The following is a 15,075-nucleotide window of genomic DNA, read 5'->3' on the forward strand; positions in this document are numbered from 1 at the left end:
ACCCAACACAGCCAATAAAATAAATAATTTAAAAATGTTTTAAAAAATCAATCAATCAATCAATCAGTCAAGGAGTGCTATGAACAACTCTATGCCCACAAATATGATAACCTAGATGAAATGGACCAATTTCCTGAAAGATACCACCTGTCAAAACTCACACAAGAATAAGTAGACAATCTGAATAGCCCCATATCAATTAAAGAAATTGAGTAAATGATTAATAACCTTTCAAAACAGAAACCATCAGACCCAGATGGAATCACTAGTGAATTCTACCAAACATTTAAGGACCAAATTATACCAAATTCACTACAATCTCTTTCAGAAGATAGAAGCAGAGAGAATACTTCCTAACTCATTCTATGAGGCCAGCATTAATCTAATATCAAAACCAAACAAAGACATTACAAGAAAAGTACAGAACAATGTCTCTTATGAACACAGATGCAAAAATCCTCAACAAAACATCAGCAAATTGAATCCAATAATGTATAAAAATTACATGTCATGACCAACTGGGATTTCTCCCAGGCATACAAGGCTGGTTCACAATCAAACATCAATTAATATAATCCATCACACAAACAGGCCAAAGAAGAAAAATCATATGATAATATGAATAGATGCAGAAAAAGCATTTGACAAAACTCAACATCCACTCATGAAAAAAATTCTCTGTAAACTAGGAATAGTGGGGAACATTTTCAACTAAAAAAACAATATCTACAAATCACGTGAAATTAATATCATGCTTCATGTTAAGAAACTTGAGGTTTTCCCACTAAAATCAGGAACAATGTCCCCTCTTACCACTGCTTTTTAACATCTTACTGGAAGTCCTAAATAATGCAATAAGACAAAAAAAAAAAAAAAGGAAATAAAAAAGATACAGATTGGGAAGGAAGAAATAAAACTTTGTTTACAGTTGACATTATCATCTATGTAGAAGATCAGAAAGAATCAAACAAAAAAATTCTGGAGTAATAAATGATTGCAGCAAGGTTGCAGGGCACAAGGTTATTATTTTTTAAAAAGTCAATCACTTTCCTGTATATCAGCAATGAACAAGTGGAATTTGAAATTAAAAACACAATACCATTTACATTAGCACTCACCAAAATGAAATACTTAGGTATGAATCTAACAAAACATGTACAAGGTCTAAATGAGGAAAGCTACAAAATTCTGATGAAAGAAATCTAAGAAGTAAACAAATGGAGAGAAATTCCATGTTCATGGATAGGAAGACTCAAGATTGTCAAGGTGTCCGTTCTTCCCAACTTGATCTGTAGATTCAATGCAACCCTAATCAAAGTCCCAGCAAGTTATTTTGTGAATACTAACAAACTGGCTCTAAAGTTTATATGGAGAGGCTAAAGACCCAGAATGGCCAATATAATATTGAAGGAGAAGAACAAAGTTGGAGGACTGACACTACCCAACTTCAAAACTTAATATTGGGACTTCCTAGGTGGCGCAGTGGTTAAGAATCCGCCTGCCAATGCAGGGGACATGGGTTCAATCCCTGCTTCAGGAAGAGCCCACATGCCGTGGAGCAACCAAGCCCATGTGCCACAACTATTGAGCCTGCACTCTAGAGCCCGTGAGCCACAACTATCGAGCCCATGTGCCACAAATACTGAAGCCCATGCACCTAGAGCCCATGCTCCACAATAAGAGAAGCCACTGCAATGAGGAGCCCACACACCACAAGGAAGAGTAGGCCCCGCTCACTGCAACTAGAGAAAGCAGTGTGCAGCAGCAAAGACCCAATGCAGCCAATAAATAAATTTATTTAAAAAAAAAGACTTAATATTAACCTACAGTAATCAACATGGTGTGGTATTAGCAAAAGCACAGACAAATAGATCAACAGAATAGAGAGCCCAGAAATACACCCACATAAGTATAGTCAACCAATCTTTGACAAGGAAGCAAAAGCGATACAATGGAGAAAGTAATAGTCTTTTCAACAAATGATGCTAGAACAACTGAACATCCACATTAAAAAAGAAAGAAAGAAAGAAAAGAATATAGACACAGACCTTACACTCTCTAAAAAATTAACTCAAAATGGATCACAGACCTTAAGGTAAAATGCAAAACTATAAAACTAGTAGAAGATAACATATGAGAACATCTAGATGACCTTGGGTTTGGCAATGACTTTTTAGATATAACACCAAAAGCATGATCCATGAAAGAAAGAACTGATTAGCTGGACTTCATTAAAATTAAAAACTTCTGCTCTGTGGAAGGCATCTTCAAAAAAATGAAAAGAAGTCACAGACTGTATTTGCAAAAGACTTATCCGATAAAGGACTGCTATCCAAAATATACAAAGAACTCTTAAAATTCAACAAGAAAACAAATGCCCAATTAAGAAATGTGCAAAAGATCTAAGAAGATATACAGACGGAAAACAAGCATATGAAGATGCTCCACATCATATGTCATGAGGGAAATGCAAGTTAAAACAACAATGAAATATCGCTACATACCTATTAAGAATGGCCAATTTCCAGAATGCTGATAACACCAAATGCTGACAAGGATGTGAAGCAACAGGAATTCTCATTCACTGCAGGTGGAACCCTAAGGGCAGGGGAATCTGGGAAGTGTAGGATTCAGCTTTCCTACATCACCAACTAGAAGAGGGTGAAATGACCCAGGTTGAGAGAGCCAATCCACAGTATTCACTTATACCCTCTGTAGAGATGGTACCAAATCACACTCCCAGGAACACAGGATCTTAAGAACTGTTTGAGCTTTGCCAATTCAATAAACGAAAAACATTACCTTATTGTTTTAATTAGCATTTCTCTTATTTTTGGAAAGGTTGAGCACCCTCTCTTACAGACTATTACAACATGCATCTCTGTGAACAGAATTCAATGGGAGTGCTGCCCCCTGCAGCTGTGCAACATGGTTAGCCTGTAGTATAGTCACATACGATTTGAGTTTCCTTTGGTGAATTCTTTAGATCATTTGGCCACATGCTGGCTCTTTTTTCTTTTTTTTTCATGATATATTTAACTGGAAACATACATGGGGCCTGAACATATGGCATATTCAGTGCCACAGTTTTCCAAACCTACACCTTACTTAGTGTGATGGTTAATTTTGTGTCAACATGACTGGGCTAAGGGATGCCCAGATAGCTGCTAAAACATTACTTCTAGGTGTTTCTGGAAGAGATTAGCATTTCAATCAGTAGACTGAGTGAAAAAGATTGCCTTCCCCAATGCTGGCAGACATTATCAAATCCATTGAGGGCCTAAGTAGAACAAAAAGGCAGAGAAAGAGTAAATTTGCTTTCTGCTTGAGCTGGTACATCCATCTTCTCCTGCCCTTGAACACCTGCACTCCTGGTTCTTGGCCTTTGGACTTGGACTAAGACTTATATCATTGCCCCTCCCCCTCCTCCCCTTCTTAGGCCTTTGGGTTTGGACTGGAACTACATCTCTGGCTTTCCTGAGCCTCCAGTTTGCAGACAGCAGGTTGTGCATGGGACTTCTCAGCCTCTGTAATCATGTGAGCCAATCTGCCATAGTAAGTCTCATTTTATACACCTATATCTATCCTATTGGTTCTGTTTCTCTGGAGAACCCTGACTAATACACCTAGTGACCCAACAACTTTTTTCCCTTTGTGTCATCTCCCTCCCCAGAGGTGGTCCCATTAAAGGGTAAGAAGGAACAACCTCATCTTGAAATGCCACAAGCATTTCAAGTACTGGAATTCTAGAACTTGAACATTAAATTGTATTCAAAGTGCTTCTTCCACACGGGGTTTACATGAAATTCTATATTGCTTCCTGCCTGCTGCAGATTTAATTATGAATCACACTAGATGGATGCATGAGGACACGGTGTGCCTAGTGAGCTGGGCAGCCATTCCTGCCTGCTGGGCTTGCATTCTTGTGGTTTATAGTGTCTTCTCAGCTGAATAATAACCTCATATTCATGTCAGCCTTTTGGTCTTTGCTGATGACCTATAGAGGCTGGAAGCCTGAGATCTCAAATTCATCAGCAGGCCTTTTAAGCCTGGTCAATCAATCAGGCCACATAGAGCCACAAAAAGTACAAGCTGCTGAGGCAGAAGGACCCAAGCACTCCCAGGAATACAGCATTTGCCTGGAAGTGTGGGGCTGAAATTTTTTTTCTCTTTGTTATTATTTTTTTCTTTCCAACAAGATGGGTAATGATTTATTTGGGATCACCAAAAATAACATTTTACAGAAAGGGAACCATAACATTACACAACCAAGTGTAGCTATAAAATCTGAAACATTTAGGCAATGCTTTATTTAGATCACCAAAAATAAAGCTTTATAGAAAATGAACTGTAACAAGCAAATGTATAGCTGCAAATTTTCTTTTGCCATCAATATCAACTCCCTCTAAAATATTCTGGGACTAGTTTTCAGTTTCCAAGCAAAACTAAAATTTGTTGAACAGAGTTGCTCAGCCCCATCACAAGAATGAAAATGGTTTGCAAAATAATTTTGTTCAATGCTAACAAATAACTAAAAAATGTGGTTATTGCTAACAAGTAACTCTGTCTACTGAAATAGCCCAACCTATGCACACTGTCATGAACCTTTCACTGTTCACAGAGAAATGAGATGGCGTCTCTTTTCCTGCCATCACAGATGACATGTACTGTGCCAAGGGTCAGATGCTAGAGGCTGTTCAGGCACCTAGGAAGTAATTCTTAACAGAAATAACTACAGTAGGTAAGCAACTCAAACAAATGTGCCCGCCTCTGCCACAGCGCCCCATGGTGGGTGTAGCATTCACTCTGTCTGTAAAGAAGGCCCACCAACTCCCTAGTTGTTTACTGGGAACCGAGAGCACAACGCTAGACAGAGAAGCTGTTCTTCCAAAACCAACAAAGCCTTAATAAGTCGCCCTGGGGTTCTTCGTGCTGTAGTGCGCCTCACAGGCAGCAACATAGGCAGACTCCGGGAAGAAGTCGTCACGGTATTCTGCTAAAAACCTCAGAAAGAGATCAAAGTGCTTCAGTAAAGCCTTCAGATTCTTCTCAGAAAGGGACATCTTTCCAAGGATTTCTGGAAGTTTCACAAATAATCTCAGCAAGTGTTGCGACCCATAAATGGAAGAGGGTGGAGGTGGCTGGTCACCTGGGAGGTAACTGTCAGGCACGAGTTTCCAGGAGAGAACCTCATTTATTTCAGTAGCTCTTCTGCCTTCAAAGCCAGCAAACACCGGACTCCCTTCCTTGCTAGGGGTCAGAGGAGCAGGCGAGGATGATCTGCTGTGAACAGGTGTCTTCTTTTCCAGGTGCAGGAGCAGCTCGGGCACGCCGGCGGATGTGTCCTGCTGCCGGCGCTTGGGCTGAGGCGAGGCGCTGCTCTCAGACGGCCCGTCGCAGCTGGCAGACTGGCGTGCGGACCGCCTCCGGGACTGCAAGGCTTCCCGCTCAGCTTTGCGCCTTTTGGGGGTGGCTGGCTCGCCTGCGGTTGGCTGACTCGCTGTGGGCTGTGGTGCGGACAGATTCAACAAAGGTGGGCTTGGAGAGAGCGCCTCCTGGTTCCCATGAGTGTTTGCGGTGATTTCCTTAATCAGAAGAAAAAATTTGGACGAAGTCACCTTTTTATACTGAACTTGTTCATACGGATGGAGCAAAACCAATGGGAGAGTGTAATCAAAAGTTATTCTTAATCCATCCACCATCTCCTTACAAAGGTCCACGTTCTTTTCTGCTGGGATATAACGTACATTCATGTTGGCGTGTGGCATAGTGTGATGGTGACGAGGCTTCTCTTCGGCTGAAAAGCCTGCATTGATAGCAAAATGCTTCACATACGATTCCAAAATAGTTATGATGTTGGTCTGGCACGGAAGTTTCACTAACCGTTTCCTCCTGTTGATATAGTAACAATCATCCTCAAGCTTCTTCTTCAGAACTTCAGGGATTTCTATCGTTATTGCTCTTTCTTCCATTTTCTTTTTTGCACGTAGCTCTGGTTCTTCCTTCACTTCAGTCTTTCCTTCAATATCACTTTCCTCACTTATTTCTTCGTTCTCTTCTTCACTACTGCCATCAGCGGAACTGCTTATTGACTTTTCATCCTTTTCATCTTTTTCTTCAGCAGGGAGGCTTTTAAGACAGAGTTGACACCAGGCAACCTGCAGCGCTTCCTCTTTCTTCCTGTGCTTCTCAGGCGAGCTACAGCTTTTCTTGCCAGTTTACGCTGTAATCTCCAATTTTCATCTGTGTCACAAAGGATATGATCTTCAGCTGCCCATCTATCTCAGCTTCTGCTCCAGCCATTAAAATGGATCAGATATTCTGGGATCTTTCTGCCTTTTTCGTCTTTCCCAACAATAACATCTACAATCTGGGCTGGTCCATCAGGGCGTCGCGCCGGAGCCCACGCGGCACTAGGTGGCACAGAATGAGGAAAGGTTTAACCCGAAGGCACAGGCTGTGTGCAAGCGCGGCCCCTGGACCCACGGCCCCCCTTCCCTCATGGGCACAAACTGGTGCCTCAGCCCCAGCCTCACCACACCGCCCGCTCAAAGTTGCCAAGGGCGCCTTTTTTGTCTTTAAACTGTCCAGTTGCTAAGGGGCTGCAGGTGCTCAGTGGCAGGGCCAGCTAGCAAGGAGTGCACTTATGGACTTTCCTTTGAGCCCTGATCTGATGCACCAAATTCCATCATTAGATATTCATTCCTTTGGCTTAAACCTTCCCACAGTAACCCAGCATTCATTCCTGACTTGCTGATTATTTTTCACTTGGTCAGGCTCAAAGTGTCCTAGTCATTTTTAATCCCTTCCTCTTTTGGTTCCCACCTCCTCTCCCCCATCCAATTAATCATGAAGGCTCCTTGATTATTCCTTCAGAGTGTCTCTGGGGAAGGCCTGCTGGAGTGGGAAGAGTCCTGGTTGTGTGACCTTAAGCAAGTGATTCAAACTCTCTCTGAGCTTCAGTTTCTCCATCTGTAAAGTGGAGCTAACAATATCCTCACAGGGTTTTCTGTAAGGATGAAAAATAATTCATGGTTTTATTAAAACACACACATACACAATACCATTTCCCCAGAAGCCTCTTCAGCTGACTAGTGTCAAGCCTGGTGATTTAGAAGATTCTTTGCATATATTATATTTTAAGGTGAACAAATAATGCATGGTTTTATAAAAATGAGATCATATTCCATATTTTGAAAAGAAAAATGTGGCCCAAGTTGTTCTTTTCCTTTCTATTCCCTCCCCCAAGACCCTAATTCAGGGCATTATTCATTTCTGCAAGAGCTTCTTAACTGTCCTTTCTATAACCAGCCTCCTTCCCTGCCCCACCCAGTTTCCCTCTCTCCAAAATGCCCTCCTCCCCACAGCTGCTCAGGTTACTTTTTCTAAAACACTCTATAGAATATAACCTCCTCATGCTCAAAAACCTTCAATGGCATTAGACTCAATGCCTTTGAGTACTGAGTCCAAACTCTTTAGCCTGGCAATGAGGGTCTCTCTTGAACAGCCCCAAACCTAGTCCAGTTCAACAAGCATTTCCCCAGGGCCCACTGTGTGCCATCCTCAGGCTTGGCACAGGGATGGGGATTTGGCAATGACTAAGACTTAGTCTCCTCCACCACCTAGTGGGGAGGCAGACAATGAACAGATATTTTCTGTCATGCATGGTAACAGGAGCATAAAGGTATCCCAAGAAACTATGAGAACTTGGGAAAGCATCCACCTTTCTGGTCATGTCCTCCTCTCCTCTCACCCAAATCATCTTTACTCTGTGTCCTGCACACATCATGGAAACTCTTTACCCCCAGGTGGGTAGGGCCTGGAGACTTAGATAACAACACTGAAAAAGCACCTGCTGTCCGTTATTGCTTTCCTTTATTGTGCCATTGCCAAGACTGCATCCTCCTCAAGGGCATCAACAGTAGAATAGACGGAAATCAATTGATACATTCACCCAATGGAACACTGCACCGTAATGAATGGGCTGCAGCGACATGGAGCAACATGGATGAACCTCGTGGACATAATGCTAAGTGAAAGGACCCAAAACTAGCCTATGGTGTTAGAAGTCAGGACACAAACGTTTCATGAAACAATGCTTACTCTTATCAATATGTGTGATGTGTTCTATTGCTTCTTTTCTGTGCTTTTTTTTTTTTAAGCACTGGTTATCACTCACTGAAGTGACCCAATAAAGGATCAAAACCTACAATCTGAAAAATACACTGTTCTAGTATCTGCATTAGAAAAAGCAAACTAAGTAGCCCACCTTAACCCCCACTTTTTCCTCGAGCTACTGCTTCAGGCCATGCTTTCCCTCCACAAGAGAGCTTCTGCCCACACACTGTCGTCCCTCCTCTCTCCTTTTTTCTTCAGCCCCCACTGGCTAATCTGGACTTATCCACTGCAGTGAATCCATTCTGGTCTCCAACAACCTCCATGTGGCCAATCCAGAGGTCACTTCTCTGCTAGCTCTGACTTTGCTTCTCAGTGGCATTAACCACCTCCCTTGGCATCTGTGCTGGTTACAGCTATGTGTCAACTTGGCTGGGCCACAGTGCCCAGGCATTTGGCCAAACATTGTTCTCAGTGTTTCTGTGAGGCTGTTTTTGGATGAGATTTACATTTAAATTGGTGGACCCTGAGTAAAGCAGATTGTCCTCCATAATGTGGGTAGGCATCACCCAATCAGTTGAAAGCCCGAAGAGAACAAATGGCTGACCTCACCCGAGCAAGAAGGAATTCTGCCAGCAGACTGCCTTTGGGCTTCATCTGCAACACTGGTTCTTCCTCGTTTGTCAGCAGACTGCCTTTGGATTCGAACTGCAACTCTTTCCTGGGTCCTTACCTAACTGGCCTCCCTCATCAGATTTTAGATTCACAAAGCCTCTGCAATTGAGTGAGCCAACTCCTTAAGATAAATCTCTTTCTCTGTATATTCACATCCTATTGGTTCTGTTTCTCTGCAGAATGCTAACAAAGCATCTAACTCTGTACCTTTTGGTCTGATTCTTATTTATTTAATAAATATAAATAAGGTTTAAGGAATAAACCAATATTTATAAATTGAATTAGTATTATAGTTCTGTTTCTTTAAGCAACAATTTCCCCAGAGTACCACCCTCTGACTGAACTCAGTGGGGTACTACCTCCGTCATCAGGTTTCTGAATGCCTGTGTTCTGCCCCCAGTGGGTTCACAAGGTAGCTTTCTGGACTCCACTTCCTGCTTCCCACATCCTGACTTGTTAATTGGTGGAATGCCTGCCATTTACTAGATGTAAGATTCTGAGCAAATTCTTTACCACTCTGCTTTAGTCTCTTCATCTGTTAGAATGGGGACAATAGAAGTACCTACCTCATAAAGTTGTTGTGGATTAAATTAAAATGCTTAGCACACAGTAAACATTAAATAGGTATTTGCTAAGTCAGAATTCTTTCCTCTAGAACACTGGAGTCATCTCAACAGCCTCCCACCTTGTCTCCTCTTTAATGGGCTGTATTACTTAGCTATTACTGTATAATAGACGATCCCGAAACTCAGTGGCTTGAAACAATTGCTTATGAGTCTGTGGGCCAGACGGGCGGTTCTGCTGCTCTGAGCAAGCTTGGCTAATCTCACCTGGGCTCATTCATATATCTATAGTTAGCAAGCGGGTGGCTGGCAGGTCTAGGACGGTCTCATTCACGTCTGGCTGTTGGCTAGCTTTTGGCTGGGCAGCAGGGGTGACTGGGCCATGATGCTCCAGCAGTCTAGCCTGGGCTCGTTTTCATGGACCAGCCAGTGTGCCAAGAGAAAGAGCAGAAGCATACAAGGCTTCTCGGGGCCTCGGTGTGGTCCATCATCACTTCTGCTGCATTCTATTAGCCAAAGCAAGGCTGGTCCAGGTTCAAGGCCTAGGGAAATAGGCTCCACCTTTTAGATGGAGGAGCTGCAAAGTCATATTATAAAGGGTGAGCATGGCCAATTTTGATATAAAACTACCACTAGAGCATTGATGTTTGGTGTGGGGAGTTCAGAATATACTTGTCAGCTGAGGAAGTAGCAGTATCACCTTCCAGTTTTGAGGCCAGATCAAAGTGAATTGAAACGCCAGCTCCACCAACTATCTGTGAGGCCTTTGGGTGATTTATGTCACTTTCCCGAGCTTCAGTCTCCTCATACGGTTGTTGTGACGCTCAAAGGAGGTAATGCAGGGAAGGGGCTGAGCACACCCAGCGTGCCTGGCACTCACAGAGTGAATATTCAACAACCAGAGCTCATACCATCCTCAGAGCACAAGGCTCATCCTGGGCTCTGCTGAATCCTGCCTCTGCTTCCCAAGGCAGAGAACGAGATGGAAACCAGGCCAAGCGGGAGCAGGATTTCAGACGGGGAACCATGAAATGGCAATTACAGAGTAGGAGCTTAATTACAGTTCGTTGGGAAAAGAAGTGAGGAATGCAGTCTGGTGGGCAGAGGGGAGGGGGCTGAGGAGGAGGATGTAGGGGAGGAGAGATCGAGGGAGGTCCAAGAGGGAAAAGTTGAGCCATCGGAAGGGTGTCCCCTTATCCCTTAAAAAATAATGTTAATGACATTTTTATTTGCTGTTTTGTTGTTGCTCTGCTTACAAAATTACTGTGTGTTGACAGTTTAAAAATGAGGGCACCGAGGACATTATGCGAAGTGAAATGTCAGACACAGAAAGACAAATAACATGGGAAATAACGATTTACTTACATGTGAAATTTAAAAACAAAACAAAACAAAAAAACCCAAACTCACAGATACAGAGAACAGATCGATGATTGCCAGAGGTGTGGGGGTGGGCGAAATGGGTGAAGGGGGTCAAAAGGAACAAACTTCCAGTGATAAACTACATAAGTCATGGGATGTAATACACAGCATGATGACTATAGTTAGTAATACTGTAGCTCACATTTGAACGTTGCTAAGAGTAGATCTTAAAACTTCTCATCACAAGAAGAAACTGTGTAACTATGTGTGGTGATGAACATCAACCAGACGTATTGTGGTGATCATTTAACAACACACACAAACAGCAAATCATTCTCTCATATACCAGAGAGTAATATAATGTTAACGTCAATAACAGCAAAACAGAACCAAAGTAAAATACAGAGACTTTTTCACCTATAATCCCACCAACCAGCTATTACGGCTGATATTTACATGAGCCTCAGGGGGTGCCCACACTGTCACAAACGCTTCATACTCCCATGATTCATGTGACAACCACATGAGCAGGCACTGCTAGCCCCTCTGCATAGGGGAGGGGCAGAAACAGGAGCAGGGTCTGGATTCAAATCCAGGCTACCTAGTGCCTGAAGTCTTGCATGTCACCAGCGGGGCACAGCATCACCTGGGCACAGCTGACACGTGGTACAGTCCCCTCCATTTTCTTTCACTTCCTGGAAACTGTACCACTACTTTATTACTTTTTTAAAGGCTATTTGAAAAATTAGTACTTGTCTTTCTCCAATTTTATTTTTAGTACTATTCCCAGAACAGTGAAAGTTATGTGGCTGTCTTTCCTTTCCCACCCTTTTTTTGTAATTTGTAATTTTGATATATAGTCGGCCCTCCACATCCATGGGTTCCCCATCCAACAATTCAACCAGCCATGGATTGAGAATATTTGAAAAAGTCCAGAAAGTTCCAAAAGCAAAACTTGAATTCGCCACGTGCCCAGCAACTATTTACATGGCATGTACATTGTATTAGGCATTATAAATAATCTAGAAATGTCTTAAAGTATATAGGAGGTTGTGAATAGGTTATATGCAAACACCACACCATTTTATGTAAGAGACTGGAACATCTGTGGATTTTGGTATCTGGAACCAATCCCCTGTGGATACCAAGGGACAACTGTTAACTTCAAACTTAAAGAAAGGTTGAAAGACTAGTGCAAGACACTCTCAGAAGCCCCTTGTCTATATCAACCAGTTGTTTACCATCTGCTGTCTCATTTTCTCTCTTCACATAATTATTTATATGTGTGTACGCATTTTTCTGAACAATTTGACATTAAATTGGAGACGTCATGCTCTTCAACCCCTAAATGCTTCAGCGTGTATTTCCTAAGAACAAAGACATGCCCATCCATAACCACAGTACAAACAGCAAACTCAGGATATTTAACATTGTAACAATACTATTGTCTAACCTATAGTCCATATTTAAATTTATCAATAAGCCGTGTATGTGCGTGCACACGTGTGGTTGTACACAATTTTTTCCCCAGTCCAGGATCTAAACCAGGATCCTATGTTGCATGTAGCTGTCCTATCACTTTAGCCTCCTTTAAACTGGAACAGTGTCTGTCTCTGTCTTTCTTTCTTTTTACAAATGAAGTATATTTGATTTATGATAATGTGTTAGCTTCAGGTGTATGACATAGTGATTCAATATTTTTGCAGATTATATTCCATTATAGGTTATTTTAAGATAATGGGTATAACTCCCTGTGCTACACAGTATATCCTTATTGCTTCTTCTCTTTCTTGACCTTGACATTTTTTATGATCAAGGCCAGTTATTTTTAAAATGTCCCTCGATTTAGGTTCCTTTTATTCTTTTTTTCTATGCAAATGTATACATACATATTTTAAAAATTAGCATCATATACTACTGCTATGTTTTTAACCTTTTCACTGAAGTATAACACAAATACAGAAAAGTAAGCAGATCTTAAGTGACAATGAACACACGTGCTACCAATACCCAGAATAAGGGACAAAACGTGACCTGCCCCCGGAGCATCTTTGTGACCTCCACCAGTCCCTAACCCCTGACCCAAGGGTAATCACTACCTTGGCTTTTAAAACAGAGATTAGTTTTGCCTAATTTTGTGCTTTATATAAATATACTCAATTTTGACTCTGCCACTTTCTCTCCTGAAAGCCTTGGGTAAGTTATTTAACTTATTTAAACCCACTCACAAGGCTGCTATGAGGACAAAAAGTGCCTGGGAAATCCCTGCAGAGCACCAAGCACATGTAGGTTCACTACTGCTCTTATTATTAATGTTATCAATCTTTGCCCTGAATTAAAGTATAAAGAAATTATAAACTCTCATGCTGGGTGTTATTATTGAAGTCAAGAGCATGAGCCCTTAAACAGAGGGAACTTTGGCAAAGAATAGCAAGTCAGGGTGAAACAGCAAACAATGGAAGATAAGGGTTTGTGGAAGGGTATAAGTAAGAAGCAAAATGTTTCCAAGTTGGACCAGCTCTGTTCCCAAACTTGCCTGATTATAGGACTCATCTGGAGAGTTTTTAAAAATACAGATTCTTATCAGTGGGTCCGAAGTGGGGCCTTGGAATCTGTATTTTTAAAAGATGCTCCAGGTAATTCTTATGAGCAGGCAAGATTTGAAAACAGTAGATTCTGAGGAAAGTGGAAGAGCATGGACCCCGGGATGGAGTTGGGTAACTCCATGTGGAAACAGTCATCATCATTCACTAAGTATCTACTAGGTGTCAAGTACCAAGCTCAGCATGCTCCTAAGAGAACATTTAATTGTCACAACAATCCTAAGAGACAGAGATTACTGTCCCAATTCTACAGATGGGCAAACTGAGGCTCAGAGTTAAATGACTGGCTTGAGAACAAGTAAAGGAAGACATCCAGGTGTTTCCAATTTCAAAAGTCTTAGGAACTACCCTAAACTGACAGGCCAGAACACTCAGCTCCATCCATTATGACAGGTCATCCATTATGCATGTGAATATCACTATGTTCACCACTTTACAGTTTTCAGAGCACTTTTAAAAACCAGTGTTATGGGGGTATAATTTACATACCATAAAATTCATCCATTTTAAGTCTGCAATTCAATGTTTTTTAATATATTCAACAGAGTTGTGTAACCATCACCACGTTCAATTTTAGGACATTTCCATCACCCCAAAAAGAAACCTCGTATCCATTTACAGTCACTCTCCACTCCCTCCACAGCCCCTGGCAACCACTCATCTACTTTCTGACTCTGTGGATTTGCCTATTCCAGACATTTTGCATAAATGCTATCATACAATATGTGGCCTTTTGTGTCTGGCTTCTCTCACTTAATGTAATGTTTTCATCCGTTTTGTAGCATGTATCAATACTTCTTTGCTTTTTTGCGGCCAAATAATATTCCATTATATAGATATGCCACATTTTATTTGTCCATCCATCAGCTGATGGACATTTGGGTTGTTTCTATACTCTTTGGCTATTCTGAGTAATGCTGCTTTGGACATTTGTGTACAAGATTTTGTATGGACACGTTTTTGTTTCTCTGGGGTATATACGTAGGAATGGAATTGCTGGGTCATATGGTAACTCTACATTTAGTCACTTGAGGAGCTGGGAGAGTCCCTCAATGGCTGTGCCATTTTACCTTCGCACCAGCAGTGTATAAGGGTTCCTTTCAGAACACTTTTACAAATACAAACAAATATAAACAACCCCAGAGATCGGCATCATTACTTGTATCTTCTCTACAAAGACACTGAGGGGCAGAGAGGGGACATGACTTCTCAGAAGACACCCAGGTATGAGGACTGGGCTCCAACCCTGGGACTGCCCTCCTTCCTTCAGGAAACCTGACTTTCAGGCCAAAATAGTAGATCTTTGAGAGGTGATGGGGTGATGGGCAGAGAGCAGGAATCTGTGGGTGCAAAATCTTGCAATGGTGATGGAAGCTTCCAGTTTTAGGAACAGGAACATCAAAGCCACTTACGTTTTTGTTTTATTAGGCAACAGCCAGAGCCAGGTTCTGACTAATTAATGATGATCAAAGTGCTCTGACAAGATGGAGTGCTCTGCAAACACTAGCCATGAATTATTCACAACTGGGTCTTCTTAGCTGTAGTAGAGGAGGTTGCCAAGGATTAGAAGAAGGCTACGCCCTCACTGCCCCCTCAGTTTGCATGAGCCTGAGCCCTCCTGCAGGACTCAGTTTCTCAATCCAAAAAATGGGGCTAGATATGAGCTCTCATCCCTTTATGCTCCTAGGCCAGGACCCGGCAACCTACGTCCTGTTCCCATCAAGGCAGTACACACCCAAGCTACCTCCACCAAACAA

General features: G+C 42.0%; 3 protein-coding genes across 5 annotated transcripts in view; all 3 read right to left on the reverse strand.

Moving 5' to 3' along the window:
* CDH3 (cadherin 3) overlaps positions 1-15,075 on the reverse strand; it is a 99,688-nt gene that overhangs the window by 76,134 nt on the left and 8,479 nt on the right. The window lies entirely within an intron of this gene.
* On the reverse strand, positions 4,187-6,073 carry LOC130838451 (male-specific lethal 3 homolog). Its single transcript, XM_057711544.1, has one exon. It carries the CDS (start codon positions 5,970-5,972, stop codon positions 4,905-4,907), a length of 1,068 nt encoding a protein of 355 aa, XP_057567527.1. The 5' UTR covers positions 5,973-6,073; the 3' UTR covers positions 4,187-4,904.
* Positions 6,347-15,075, reverse strand: part of ZFP90 (ZFP90 zinc finger protein) — a 51,873-nt gene continuing 43,144 nt past the window's right edge. Inside the window, exon 6 of the mRNA XM_057711539.1 lies at positions 6,347-6,413. The gene's annotated coding sequence lies outside the window, so the exon portion shown is untranslated. The remainder of the gene's footprint in view (positions 6,414-15,075) is intronic.

The sequence above is a fragment of the Hippopotamus amphibius genome, chromosome 16, assembly GCF_030028045.1.
Source record: "Hippopotamus amphibius kiboko isolate mHipAmp2 chromosome 16, mHipAmp2.hap2, whole genome shotgun sequence".
Classification (NCBI taxonomy): Eukaryota; Metazoa; Chordata; class Mammalia; order Artiodactyla; family Hippopotamidae; genus Hippopotamus; species Hippopotamus amphibius.

What these genes read in the sequence shown, in the direction of transcription:
- LOC130838451 (XM_057711544.1), bottom strand. Translation starts at nt 5,972, where the DNA reads ATGGAAGAAAGAGCAATAACGATAGAAATCCCTGAAGTTCTGAAGAAG.